General features: G+C 40.8%; 1 protein-coding gene across 2 annotated transcripts in view; it reads right to left on the reverse strand.

Moving 5' to 3' along the window:
* LOC104336723 (bifunctional heparan sulfate N-deacetylase/N-sulfotransferase 4) overlaps nt 1-15,157 on the reverse strand; it is a 110,461-nt gene that overhangs the window by 12,525 nt on the left and 82,779 nt on the right. For both annotated transcript variants that reach the window (XR_012764160.1, XM_075422187.1), the window contains exons 7-11: nt 6,762-6,944; nt 4,934-5,030; nt 3,665-3,788; nt 1,918-2,092; nt 639-809 (exon numbers count right to left, since the gene is read on the reverse strand). Coding sequence is in view for 1 of the 2 variants with exons in the window: in XM_075422187.1 (XP_075278302.1) it covers nt 639-809; nt 1,918-2,092; nt 3,665-3,788; nt 4,934-5,030; nt 6,762-6,944 (750 nt within the window). In the remaining variant the exon portion in view is untranslated. The remainder of the gene's footprint in view (nt 1-638; nt 810-1,917; nt 2,093-3,664; nt 3,789-4,933; nt 5,031-6,761; nt 6,945-15,157) is intronic.

Below are 15,157 nucleotides of genomic sequence, written 5' to 3' on the forward strand. Positions count from 1 at the left end.
CACGTCCACATGTAAAGAGTGCCCATGCATATATTTTGTAGTACTGAAATGTTTAAGTTTTTTTTAGTAATGGGAGTATTCTTTAGGTCTATGTGTTTACATAAATTGTTCATGGGAAAGATTATAAAAGACAATTCAGTAAAAATATCTGAAGGAAGATGGGGCAAAAGAAGGAATTTCTGCTCTAACACTGGGAAAGGCTAATTCCATGCCAGGATCAAATGTGAAGTTTTCTATGAAAGGGAGTGAGTGGGAAGCAGAATGAAATTTGCTTTTAGAAAAAGACCTGGCATTTTCTGAAGAAATTTGTCAAACCTTCCCACAGTATCTCTTGCTGCAGCTGCTTGTTTCTTGGGGCCCAGAAGCCTTGACAACCTTGGCTGATCCTGGACAGAAACCTCGAAGTCCCCCATCAAGCCCATGGGGCCACAGTTCATCACATTTTCCTGTTGCATCTTTTCCATCAGAGACAGAAAAATCAACACACTTCTGCCAAATACCCTGAGTTTTTCAAATCTGCCCTTCCTAACAGCTAAGAGTTCCAGTGGGAAATATCCCATCATCTCTAGTGATGAGATCATACTCGTTTTGTGACTTTCCGAGAGTCAATGAATTTGGTGAAACAGGTTGGAAATTACCTGTGAAGGAGGGTAATGAGCTAACCATCTTTCGATATGGACAGCATACCATCCGGGTGTCAGGCATCTCTTCTGGAGAGTCCTTATCTCTGAGGGTGCCCAATGGCTGGACGTAATGACTTCATAAAAATTGAATTTCAGGGCAGCAGGGTCCTCATGTGATCGCTGATGCTAGAGGGAGATATTTAGACATATATCATAAGGATGATGAAGATTAAGCCGCAACATCCCAAGAGCTGTCAGGAGGGCTGTGCTGGCACAGCCAGCCTGGCTGCAGCCCAGAGCAGCCCCTTGGCTCCCCACCAGTGCCACTTCTGCTGGTTAGGAGCCTGGGGGGCAAGAAAACAGGATGGCGCCAGCATTCAGTCAAGAATGTCCTCCTGGGACAGGTGGGAGGGGAGCTGAGGAGCCAAATTCTGCCAAAGTAGGCACAATATTTTTAACTGCTTTGCATCTTGCTTTGGTAGTTGTAAAGGTGCAAATGAGATATTAAACAGGGTGCGAACAGCCCTAGGCTATGTTTTATTCCTTGCAGAACTCATAAGAACGGTATCAGAAGTGGTGCATTTTATGCTTATTGCAACATTATTAATTTGTGTCTGTTTCACACTGCTTTTAGAATTTCCTTTATCTGTATGGCTACATGGTATTTTACATGCATGCTTAAATGTCTCTTGAAAAATCGTTTTTAAGTAGTGCAGGCTTTGTTATGGAAAGCTGTGGGCTCAGTAAAAAGCAAGAAAAAGCATCCTAGAACTTCCTTGGAAAAACAACAGGCTTTCTTTTGTTTCCACGGAGAGAAAGAAACCCCAGCTCTCCAGACATAGCACTTTTTAGCTCCTTGGAAACTTTAGAAAACACTGCATACATTTGTACACCACCGCATATTGCTTAGTTTACACACTGGAGGATGGCATGAGATACCAGATTCTCAACATCAAGAGCTCTGATTTTCTAGCTAGGCAATGCTTGTTTTCCCCGGTGTATTTCACTAGGCGAGGAGAACTGCTTTTCCTCTATGCAGTGTCAGCTGTAATTGAGATTAAACTGTTTGTTTACAGCTGGTGGCAGCTTGGTGCTGAGAATTTTCATCATTTATGACACTGGTGTCACAGGTGCCAACCGGGAAAGCTGGCATGCAGCATCCTTCCTCTTCTACACAGTGCAAATGCTTTGCAATAAATCCCACTCTTTCTCAAGGACTCAAATTCCCACTGATGTTGGCCATCATCTCCTGTCATTGATTTCACTGTCCATTTCTCAAAAGCAAGGTTCATACCTGGTACCAGGAATACGCCCGATCAGATGGGTCAATGAGGATGGTGATGATCTTGGCCTTGGGGATGAGGGAAGCAGCTCGCTTAGGAGCTTCCTCAGAATGGAAATAGTTGGCACTTTTCTCAAAGAGGAGGTCGGTGGTGATGTTGGAAGGAGCGGGGAAGAAATCCATGTACCTGGGAGGTGAGGAGGCTTGTTAGAATGAGCAGTATCACAAAAGGGTCATATCCCTGTGCTTCCCATTTTATGGTAGGTGAAAAGGTGAATTTTCAGACATAATTCTCAAGAAGCAAAATTGAGTTTCTCAGCTCACCCCAGAACTGGAATAGGGGGAAAACATCTTGGCTCTTACATGGTGCTGGTAATAGCTAAAGCCTCCATGAAGTCAGGTAATTAGGTTTTTCTTTTGATGGATAAAATTTTTGCTAATAAGTTCAATGTCAAAGAGGTATCTTTCACCAGTTTGGAGTGAGTTCAGTTTTAGCTGAAGAAAAAATGGAAAAAGGTTCAAAATCTCAACCATTTAATTTTTATGTTGTTGAAATATTTAATTTTGGAACCGACAAATCTTTTCTTTAAGGTGTTTTCAGAATGCAAGATTTGAATTTTAGCTTTGAATGGTCTTTTCCACTTGAAATCGATTGAAAGTAAGTAAAACAGGAGGTTCAAATGAAAGGGTGAAGAATTCAAGGGAAGCAAAAATTGAAATTGTTTTGAAGGCATTTGTTGGTCCCTTTAGTTTTGCTGAGCACTCCATGAACTTCCAGTTTTGGGGTGACTGACTGTTTCTTGTGTCCTTTCTATGAAAATGAAGTACGCAGGGCCTCACCCTGCACATAGGACCCTACTGACTTTTGAACCTGCAGGCCAGTTTCGGTGAAGCGTGGCAGAAGAGGTCTCCGAGAGGCCAGCCTCTTCTTCTACATTTTCTGCAAAGGGCTGCTGGGGAGACAACCCCCGCCCATCACCGCTCCGAGTGTATTCCACCATGTACTCTATGATAGCCGTGGGTGATCTCTTTCTTTATGCAGTACGGAAAAACAAGCACCTAGCATTTTTTTCCCTTTATTTTTTGTCACGCCTTGAACTGAGAAGCTGGTCTCACAGTTGCAGGGACAGCCTGCTTTTATCAGCCAGCCTCGTTTGCTCCTCATGCTCTCCATGCTGTAAGTGGGCAAGGAAAACCGCTCAAGATTAACCTGTTTCCGTGTAGTGTGATGCTGGTCTTACATTTCAGTTTTCACACAAGGATGAGAACTGATCTTCCCTGTGAAAGTGAAAGCCTTACAAAAATGCTTTTCTTAAGCAAGAATAGTAAAAGCAATATTTAAAATTGTGATAGGAATACCAGCTGAAATGCTTAACAGTGTTTTTTTTTTCTCATGAAGAGATGAACCGAATCTTACTTCATGAAAAGCAGCTTTTGAAGAAAAAGAGTATAATTCAGTATAGATACAGTTATGAAAAGACAGAGCTGCTATTCAGCATGAAGACAGACATCATAACTGAGCTGGCTATTGAATTCCTTGGTGAAAAAAATAAGAAAATTGTTACTGTAATATCTAAACAAAATTAAGGACTTGATTAAATGTCCTGTCATTACAAATTAGTTTACTTTCTGTCTGATAATGCCAAGCATAACAAATTCATCCAGTAATTATGTCAATGTCATACATGCTGCTGTAATTGTTCCATTGTGATTTACCATGTATTAATAATGAACACTTCTTTTTTGTTGTTCTTCTTACCAGTCAATTCCCTTGTGATAGTTGTTTCCATTGAAGAACTGAACTTCTTCGAAAGTTTTTGGACTAGGGAGATTACTGATAATGGAAGGGTGCATCAGAAGAAATAAATAAAGCGCTGTTGTTCCTACGACAACAAAAAGAGATGCCATTAAGAAACAGAAAAAAAACCCTCTTTGACTTTATTTGTTCAAGAAAGTATTTTAAATCAATGCACAATAAGATATACAGGAAAATTAGATTACCTTTTATAAGAAAGTTGCCTATTGATGAAAGGCCTAAATAAGTACAAGGGCCTTGCAGAGGGAGGGGGGAATATGTGCAGACTTCTCTGCTCATTGAACTTTTCCTGTTCCCAAACTGTGAATTCTGCTTTCTGATGCAAGCATGATATTGCAGTTGATGACATTGCTCGCCCGACTCTGTGTTTAACCAGTGAGGAAATTGGGCCTGAACAGTTCTGTTTTCAAAGTATTTATGTTACACAAAACTTTTCAAAAGCACTAACTGTGGGATTATTCTTTTGTTGCTCTCAGAACTGCACTTTTGTCCTCTATGTATTTTTCCTGAGGGTCTGGTATTGAGGAATAAATTGTTTATTTCAATGCTAACAAACCTGTATGCACAATCAGTATGATTTAAAATCCCAGTCACAGTACTTTTTTGTTATTTGTTTGACAAAAACCACTGGAAAATATATATGATGGTAAACGAAATTTTGGAGAATATGTCTCTAAACTTGCTTTTCAATGATTTCATGCTATGCAAGCTATCATTGGACTATGAATCAAGACCTGTTGTCTCTTTGTCACTGTCACAGAATTTCTGTACAATCTCGGATTAGTCATTTATTTCCCTGCCTCTACATCCGCTTTCTGTAAAATGTCCACACAGTAATAGCTATCTTGGGAGTGGGAATATGTGGCTTAATTCAAACAATGCCCTGAGACCCTCAGAGGCCTGCAAGGTGGTAAATATCTTTATTGTCAATTAGGGTCTCAAACGATGTTGAAATCATTTATCAAAGCACTTCATAATAATCTTGACATTGAGCAGCCTGAGAGCATGGAGGTTTTTATGATGAATGAATGCAATTTTACTATGCAAACAGTTGTGCCTTTCTGTTGGCAGTGTAAAAGTTACTATCTGAATCCCACAGGGGTCGGTGATACCCCATCTCAGTAGCAGGCAGCTGGCTTCAGTTTACAGGACACAAATACACAGATACAAAACTGGAGGGCTAGTTTCAGTTACAAATTCATTACTTCTTACCTGTTTTTTGGGGTCCTATCACAAGAAATTTGGGTAGGTGGTCACAAGTTTTGTCTCTGGACCAAATATCCCTGTGTCGTTTATCGTCACACGGATTCTGAAGAAGAAAAGACGATTGCATACATCATGCTGAGGGTACCCTAAATGTTTGCATGCACGTGACTCTTTGCAGGATCTAGATGTTATGCACAAATGCCAGAGCTTTACACTAGGTAGTAAAATCCCACATTTCCTCATAGAAGTTTACTCTTCACAGATATAGAGCACTCTGGTACAGAGCCATGGAAGCATTCAGGTACACAGAGACCAAACTCCTAGGTATCCTCCAGGACCAATCCTTCCAGGGGTCCCAATGAAGTCAGTAATGCTACACAGATGTGCAAATCCTGGAAGGATTGGTATAAAAATCCACACCCTGTAAGACTACTGAATTTCCTTCTCTCCATTAGTCAGGCTCATTTCATAAACTCCAGAACCCTTAGGCACGTAGGTAGGCATGAATGTAGTCCCTGTGACTAAAATTCAATGTCTATATAATGGCTTTGCATGACTGAGGATTAAGTTCAGTCATTAGAAAAAAAAGAAAAGAAAAAGAAGAAAAAATAGATTAAAACATTGATTTAATCAAGTTTTCATTTGAGGTTAAAAGGGAAACTTCTGTTTGAATAGCTTCAAGGAATTACTTTCTTAGGTGACAAAGTGGTTTCAGATGCATAGGACTTGGTGCCAATTTTAATTTACATAAGAACCCAAAAGGAAGGACAAAATAGAAATGTGGGATATTATTCATGTCCTTATCTTTCTACTACCTATGAATGTAAAATAAAACCGTATGAACAAAAAACCCCACAGAAAAGGTTAGCATTGACTGCTCTTTAAAGAAGTTATCATATAGATACTGCTTTTGCACAGTATTGGCTGGTAATAGAAGATATAATTTGCTCGTTAACAAAATAAAATAGAGAAAATCATTAACTTATGTGAATTGCTGCAGCTCCACTAAACTCAAAAAATATTACAGATTTATACTTCTTTTGCATCTGGGCCAAAAATAATAGGAAATTTTCTGCTTCTTTTTGTCAGTGTGGGCCTGAAATAACTGCACAGATCTCCATGGTGTCACTCTGGATTTATGCCTGCATAGCTAAAAGCACAACGTGCACATCATATTCTGAATAAGAGCAAAACCAGATATGTATAACAATGATTAGGAAATTACAGTGTTGAGATTACAAGCAGCACTATTGTGCATTTGAAACAGAGATAGAAAATAGTCAGTCTGTGCAGGAACACTCTTCCATTCTTAAAATAGCTCTCTAGTCTGTGTTTGCTGTGCTGACCCCTCCTGCCCTCCCATTTCCTTGCTGTTTCATTGAAGGGGCTTCAGATGGTGGGAACTCCTCCTTGTAGCTGCAGTGCTCCAACATTCGTGATTCCCCGTTAAGGGGTGCGAAGAATCTACATCGTTTGCCTTGAGATAGCTCTCGCTACCGGCTAGCTGCGGGGGTCTTACCAATAGTGCAACACCATTAGTTAACACAGCACGATGCATTGGCAAAACTACAGACAGGAGGGATGGGAAGGGAAGCGTTCTCTCACATAAATAGCAATTAGTTGCTTTTAGCATGCCTGATTTGGGGTGAGTGAAAGCTAATCCATTTCTAATCAAAAGCAGTGGTCTCTCAAGAAAATATAAATCATCTAAGAAGGCGTGCGGGAAGAAATAACATATCTGAACATGAAGAATGTGAAGCCGGATTTTTTTATTTACAGGAAAAGATTTTTCTTTCAACAGGCAGACTGGAGAAGGAAGGGGATGTGACAATACCTGCCAAAGAGGGTCTGTCTGCTCCGGGAAGAGCTCAAAGTACTTCTCAGCCAGCTGAACAGGGGGCAGCGTCTGCAGTTTCAGGTTAGTCGAGCTCTTAACAAAGTTGGCCAGGTTCGCAAAGGTGTATAAGCCCAGGCGGTCGTTCCCGTAATTAGACAAATGGGTCATGAAGATGCTGATCTGGGAGGCAAAAGAAACCTGTCAGTCCCAGGACATCAGGAGATGGCAGCATCTGGCTGGAAGGGCGGGCATGGGGACTCCCAGGAGCTTTGCCAAACTCTCTGTCCCCCACCCAAAACCGAAAGAAGGTGATGAAAATGTTAAACTAGTCGCACGTCCTAGACCTTCTGTGAGGGTCAAATCTCCAAACTTGTCACCAATGCGCCATTTCTTTAAAATCCCCCTTCTTATCGGAAGGGATGTATCACTCACGGGCTCCCCAGGGACTGGTATTCAGGAGATGCTTTCAGCGATTTTTTTTTTATTCTTCTGTTTTGACTTACAAACAACGTAGAAATTTTTTCTCGCATACCTCCTGTTCACTGTTCCTCATCCCTGGGCAGGTGCCTGCAAGGCACTGGCATACATGAGCCCTCGGTTAGGAATCCCCAGCGCCATGGCACCTCCTTGGATATGTTGTAGGTAAAGCTTAATTTTAGGCATGCTATTTTGGAATTAAGTCAAAAATCTTACTAACACGCTGTCTCCTCCAAATACAGAGTTGGCTAGTTTTTTAAAAATGGCATGGCCTGAAGTAGGTTAATAAGTTCTGAAATGTAAAAATTTCAAACCTGTGTGAATGATGATATCTCTGCTAATTATCACTGTCATTGTTTTCTCCTTAAAGCCAGTAGAACTTCTGCCTTTTTATCAGCCTTACTATGGTTCTCCTTTACATGGCCACTGTTTTGTAGATCTCATAATTTCTTTCAGAGGGATAAACAGAATTTATAAGAATAATGTGAAGAATATATTTCCCAGTATTTTCTTTACATGAGGGGAATAAACTCAGTTTCATGACTGCAAAGGCCTGGTTTATCTGTAGATTGTCATTATTTATTTTTATGAAGATTTTGTCAAACTGATTGTTGGTACTTGACTGTTTTACTCAGTACATCAGCCTAACATAGGATGTACGATCACTGTGGAATTTAATTACACTCTGATCAAGAAATAGCGTACTAGTGGTAACTGAACAGTGTATATTTTTCTTCTTTTTCAGCATGATCTCTGAAGCTGACAATCAATAACATGCGACAGACGGCAACAGGTACAAATTCACTAATGTGACCACAGCAATTAAACAGAACAGCATGTCAGTCAGTGCACTTCTTAATAATGATATCATGCTTCAAGGAGGCCTAGATGCGAAGCAAAAAACTAGAGGTATAAAGCTGGTTACAGTATAATCCAGAATATGGTGGTGGGAAGTTGAGCAGTTTGCTGTCCTGCCATAATGCAAGAAATTTCTGGAAAAGGAAAATAAAGTACCGACTTTGTGAAGACCACAGGCGGGAATCCGTTCACCTTCAGGTTGGACTGGGTTCAGAAGATGGAAATAGGCTCAGCACTCTCTCTCCTAGCCTTTTTTCTCCTAGTCTGATTTCAGGTAGGTAGCTGGTTTGTAAAGCCTCAGGAGGGCTTGGTGCCTGGAGACTGGCACAAGCAACAGCCAGTCTGCTCAGCCACTTGCATTACCTGCATTACCCAGCTTGGGTGCAGGTCTGCAGGCAGGGGTGGGGGTATAAGCAATGCATATTTTGGAGTCTGAAGAAGAGGTTAGTCACCAGCAGTGAGGACAACCAAATCACAAGAAAATTGCTTGCTTTGCAGATGGATATCTATGTCCAGGTGAGTCTCTTTTTGGATGATTAGGAATGGGAACTGACAACACAGCTGGGGGCTGGGTGTGAGCTTATGAAGTGGTGTGCAGGAAACAGGGGGGGGGAGACTTGAAGGAGGCAGGAGAGAGGAGAGTGTGGGTACCTTCCTCCTTTGAGAGTTGCAGCAGGATATCTGGGTCTCCAGCACCCTGGGTGTGTGCTCAGGTCAGTGAGTTTTGTGGCTTTTTTTTCCTTCTCTGTGTCTCAAGGGAAGCTGGATGTAGTTTGAGTGACGCCTTGCACAACCCAGGCACAGGGGACAATGTTTAGGCTGCAGTGCTTTGAAAACTGAAGTGTATGTTAGATGTCCTGGAGATGTCAAGGTGTGTGCTCTCCTTGCTGGGGGTAGGCTATGGCTGGGGAACCAGGTGGGCTGTCCTTGCACCCTAGTCCTTGAGTTAGAGCCCTGGCTCCCCAGCAGCTAAACTGGTGGGAAGTACTGAGTCTCAAAACTTGGGACCCTCATGTCTAAATTGCTGCCAAATGCCCAGGTGTTTCTCAGGAAGGTTGCTACTGCTGATCTGTGTGGCTTTGTCCTGCAGACTGTGAAAAGCTTTCCAAAACAAACTGCTGCTACCACCTGAAGGTGAAGTTTGCCTTTCAGTACATTGCCGCTTTATGGTCACAGGCTTGAGCTTTAGCAGAAGAAAGTGGTGCGGACAAAAATAATGTGTCTGTAGCACACCGTGCTGTCCTGACTTTGAAAATAACCACAGAAGAAAAAGCTATAAGCTTTCCACTTTCTCTGTCTTGCTCTGCCAATGTGGTGCTTCTTTAAGCCCTGGCCCACAATGTTTAAAAACATGTCCATTAGTTTGTTAAATTATTGATAAGGCTTTTAGTACTTCTGCAAGGTGAAGATGGATGGAGCTTAGGAGAAAGTGTCCCTTATGGCCTGTTTGCACTGTGCCCTCTTTATTCCACAAAAGGTAATTTATTCTTCACTTTTATTCTGTTCTGAGCCTCAGTTAAGCAAAGATTGGCAACTGTGCAAGACCTTCTTTCTGTTGGCCTGACTGTAGATTCCAGTGCCTATGCATTTTATGACTGAAAGTGTTTGACATAACTGGAGTGAACACTAAAATTGCCCTGAACTTGGTGTATGTCCATATGCAGTACCCCAGAAACTTAGAAGCTAGATAATGAATGTTCTGCTTTGGGTTTCCACTGTACTACCTTCTCCCTCACCCTCCCCAAAAATCCCCCCAACACAAACACATCCTTTCTAGTTTAGAGTTCAGCTTCTCAAAGTGTGACAAGTGCTTCCTGCAAACTATTTTAAAATGATGAAAAGGAAAACACTTACAGGAAATGTTGACAGAGAATATCATTTTGTCTCTGAAGTGTTTTTTGATAAGTGCTAAAGGGTCTGTCAAGGACATTTAATATTGTTGCAGCAATTTAATATTATTGCAGCAAATGCAAGTAAATCTACTTTCTCTTTTTGAATGACATCTTTTTAATGTAAAAAATTACTCATAGAAGACGGATATTAGGTTATATTAAGAGTTTCATTAGGCTCCAGCCCAATCCAAAAGATTCAAATGATCACTCTTTATGGAGTTAAAAGATCCTGGACATCTCTTGACCTTTTTTGTTCTGTTGATCTTTTTTGAAGTGAAAAAACCCCAAATATGATGCATTATACATGGGATAAACCAGTATCTGATTCTTTGCTGTCTGTCTCCTAATCAGTTGAGACAAAAGGAGATGGCTATTAACAGTTCATGTTTATAGCATGGATAGATGCAAAAGTCTGTTTTCATGCTGATGCATTAAACCATAGAAAATGCAATAGTCTAGCAATGTGCTGAGCTAGCGTAACACTGTGCATGCCTTGAGGCTGGTGCTGGGATACACAGCTGCTGCACTGCTTTGCTGTGCTCTTTTGGTGGACCCAAAAAGCCTTCAGAACCAGCCTTGAGGGCAAGAGTGAGGAAACCAGTGAAAACCGAGGACTGTCCCCTCCCACAGGGCTCTGAGCAAAATTGGTGAATAAAAGAGAGCGTGCCTTGTCTCCATAATTTCTATGACGAAAAGTAAGCTGTAGCTCACAGCCTGACACTCACCAGCAGGCAGCACTTCATCAAGTTAGGGATAATGCTTTTAGGAGGGAGGCAGGACGCTGCTCTGCGCAATGGTGCGGCACAAAGGCAATAAATTATTTCAAATTCCTGAGGCTGGGGAAAGGGCTCTGGCTGCGTTGCATTACTCTTAAGGTTAAAGTAGCATAAGCAATGTGTGTTACACAAATGTGCAAAGAGGCACTGAGTGAAATCCCTTGCTGTCTCTACACAATCTATAGCCAACACTTTGTGGGAAACAAGGTCAGTTGTGTGTTACTTTGGTGCTGGTCTTGTTCCCCTGTTCGTGCCACAACACAGACGCTTTGCAGGACAGTAGCGTTCAAATGATGCTGCAGTTTGTCCTGATGCAGGATTTTATTATCTTTGGCAATTTATCATTCTTTCTGTCCTTGTCACTGTGATTGCTCGTATTTTGAGAGGCACAGCAGGGAAAGAATGCTGAAGGTGTAGGTAGGAAAACTTTCTTTTTGCATTCTTCTGTCTTTCTGCCATCCACCCTCTGATACATATCTCAGTCACTGCCTCCCTCTTGTACCCTGTAATAAGTTTTTCTCAAAATCACTTTCCCTTTTCTGCAGCCAGGGTGCTTTTTGTTACAGAAACATTGTTTTTAATTATTTTGCTAAACCCACATTTCTTTGTATGAAATGTCTACAGATTTTAGCTATGGCTTTCAAAGACTTGCACAAAAAAGAGAATTCTGAGATTTATGTTTTCTGGTGACAAAACTGAGGCGCAGAGTGATGGTGTGATTTGTAAAGAATTAATCTCCCACAGGGAAGCCTGCTGCTGGACTGATCTACCCTCCCTAGGGTGGCCCACACAGCTTTTCCAGGAGCATGTTATTTATACCCATATTAAATGGGAATGAATGGAGAGCTGTGGCCCACAGACTGTGGAAATTCTGATTTTACTACTGTAATGGGCTTTTTTCTCTTGGTTTCTGTTGCTTGCTCTGTATTAACATTTCAGAGATGTCCACAATGGTCTGCAATTTCTCTGTTCAAAAGAAAGATGTCGGAGGAGAACAGTGGTCCTAAATTTCTCACACCACCTGTGCAGTTAATATGCTATTCTGGTGAATACATCATATTATTTCCGTTACGCTGGGTGGGCAGGGGGAAAGAAAGAGTATTTTACACTTCCTCCAGCTGGCAGAATCCAACAGAAGCTATACCCTGCATCTGTCTATTTACCAGCTTCTCTGCTCCTAAACTGTAATATCTAGTTAACAAACCTGAACTAGTCACAGATATGATAGATAGTTTGTAATCTAATGACAGCACCACCACACTATTTTGCTATCTGGTTCTTGTTTCCAGGGCTTTTAAAAATCAGTTATATCCAGCTTATTCTCTATATGTAATGTTTGTATATGCATGCTTGTGTTATATACATAAAATGAAATCTAGATTAGCTAGTAGGGAAAAAATAAAGGGCTGGTTTCAAAATTACTGGAGTGTAAACTATGCTAAATCTGCTTGAAATGCCCCAAAACTGCATTCTGTACTCAAAATTAGTGCACTTTCTCCAGGTGCACAGCCCTATGTACCTATTAATGCAGAATATAGAGGTTTATTTCCTCCTGTAACTGCCAGACTCAGTACAGCCTTAACTAAAAGCATGCAGTTTTGGACGAAGGTTAGGTACCTGTCTCTGGAGGGCACTAGTCTACTCTACGACTGAAAATCGTATTTGTCCTTTTTTGGGAGGATCATCCCAGAGAACTGTGGACCACTGTAGATCCTGGAGTGTGGACATAGCTTTAAAGGGAAGTTTGCAGAAAGTGTTGAACTCTAGTGGGATTTTCTAACTGGCTGGGCAACCCACATCATGCTAGGAGTAGCCAGGTTAGGTACCTGAAGATCCAGTTAGCCACTTAGCGTTGCTTTCAGAGGCTTACATTCCTTACTATATCCAACTACCAGGAATGCAAATATCCTCAGGGCCAAAGGGTAAAGTGACTTCCAAAACCAGGCCATATTTGTTTTTAAAACTCTATCCTTTGTGCATGTGTAATTTTTTACGGCAGGATTATTTTATGCTTTACATGCAGCTTTGAGTCAGGAGTGTTTGACATTTGACTTCAAAGCTGTGCCTTTGTATGACTGAGGGTAAGTCCTACCCTCAGCTGGTGTGAATGCCTCCAGCCCGAGTGAAATCTGCGGTTGAGTTGATTTGTACAGGAGCTGATATTAAATAAGGTTGCCTCCTCTGTCCTCCCCAGGAGCCTGTGCTCCATAGCCACCAATGTCCTTGCCATCTATCCTAGTGAACTAAAACAATTATGAAATTAGCATAAAGCTTCTGATTTCTCCTTGAGAATAATGTATGCCTACATGCTAGAACAGAAATTGCTGGAAAAAGGGCTGTTAGTGCTTCAGTATCCTGCTGAAATTTAACCCAGCCAATCTCACTGGTGTACCTGGCCAGTGTCAAGGATGGTTGTCCAATATTGGGAATCAAATATTGGCTGATATCTTTATGTTGATATTTGAAATTATGCCTACCCATCGATCTAGCACTTGGAATGAAGAAAATCAATTGCAAAACTTATGTATAAATATGCTCCACCTCATCCTCTCAGTCACTCAATAATTAAATAGGATCAAAGTTTGCTTTTGGAACCTTTGGCCCTGCCGCATTGCTGGTGAGCCCAGGAACAGAGATAGATCTTGCGCGTGAATCCTGCTCCTCTAAGAGGAACTTGTTCACTGTCTTTAACAACTTTTTTCTTTGCTTCTCCTCCTTTTAAATAAAATTTGCAAGAAGAGAGGAATTAACGTATGCAAAATAAACCAGAGGTACAGCTCAACCTTGTGCAAAACAAAGATGTGTTGGGAAATATACAGTGCAGACATCCTGTTCTTGTAGAAATGTGGTAGCATATTTACTGCTCTTCTCTGCTCCTCTCTTGCATGAATATTTCCCAGAAAAATGAATTTTGCTATTCCATCTTCTTCCATTGTGCTCAGAAAATGCAGTACAGTTGCTCCAAGAGCAAACTCTCGTAATTGGATCTAGATGGCAGCATGTTGTATTTCTGAATGTGTAAATGGGATGTCATGGCTGAGAAATGCAAAACTGTCAAGTGTCCATTTACTAATACCAAGTAGCTCTATGCTAGGCTGACCACGGAAATACCTCTTTCAGTTTCAAGTGTTTAATATATTTCACATCCTGACAGCCTCCTATTATGGATTACAGACTTTTCTTGTACTTTATGAGCCAAAGACCCATTCACTGATAATGAATCCCAGAACATTCGTGCCCTTAATGCAGCTGTTTGTGCAGCAGCACAAAAAGGAAGTGGGAGTGAGATTTTTGTGTTGACAAAGCACTGATTTTAATAATGACAAATTGTTTCTCTAGAATTCAGCACTATTCATATTTATGACCCTTCTGCTACTGAAGCAAAATCATTTATATGCCTGAAAATCACTTTTTTTACTTTTACTCTATTTCCACTCTACACATCTCTTTATATTTTAGCATCCTTGACAGGATTATCAAATATTTTCCAAACATGATATCTCTAAAGAAAGCAACAGAGGCAGTGTTTGGAAAGAAGCATTTTTGTCTTTGAACGGAAAAGAAAAACATTGAGTGGCATTTTACTTCCCATGCCCGTATTCATTACAGTGTCTATGTTCCACTCAAAGTGCTCCCAGTGATGGGAGGGAACGCTGCTGTCCATCAGTGCTGGAATATGGCCTTGGGACAGCTATACAAAAGCTGTGGTGTATCAATGTTATTTTAACATTCCCTATTCAAAGAGCAAAATTTTTTCTCATTTACCCAGGAATGCTTTCTATTTTTCCATTTAGTTTGTATGATTAAATGAATTCTTGATTATTGACAGAAAAATCTACTGTTGTTCCTTTCCCTATGAGATTAAAGTTGCTATGTTTGGTTTTTATTTTCTAATATCTACCCAAGTCTCACTTCTAAAATAAAGGCTAAATCATGACCACTTTCCAATACAACATCCATTTCCCATGTTACATACATCTTTGATACCCCTGACGTGTGGGGTCCTAGATGAAGGAAGTTAGGAGGTTCCATTCCATTAGCTATAGATATATTTTTTTAAAGCCTAAAATTAAAAAAACAGTGGGTTTTTTGACTATTAGGGCATGCTTTCAGAGCCTGTGAAAAAATAACTGCTGCTGTTGATGGCTTTATGTAATCAGTCCATAGCTGCATTAGGGTGGAAAAACTAAATGGACTCTTTAATGTCTGTTCATTTGTCACACTTGTATAAGTGATCAGCAGTACATCTAATTGTGGCCAAAGTTTAATGAATTCTGTGCAAATGCGGTGCTACCAGTTACATCTGGCCCTCTGAAGTCTTTGCAGAAGTCTAGGGTAATTCAATCCTCCTGTTATGAGCAAATATTTGCATTTATAAGTGAAATTCATG

This window comes from Opisthocomus hoazin, chromosome 5 (genome assembly GCF_030867145.1).
Source record: "Opisthocomus hoazin isolate bOpiHoa1 chromosome 5, bOpiHoa1.hap1, whole genome shotgun sequence".
Lineage (NCBI taxonomy): Eukaryota > Metazoa > Chordata > Aves > Opisthocomiformes > Opisthocomidae > Opisthocomus > Opisthocomus hoazin.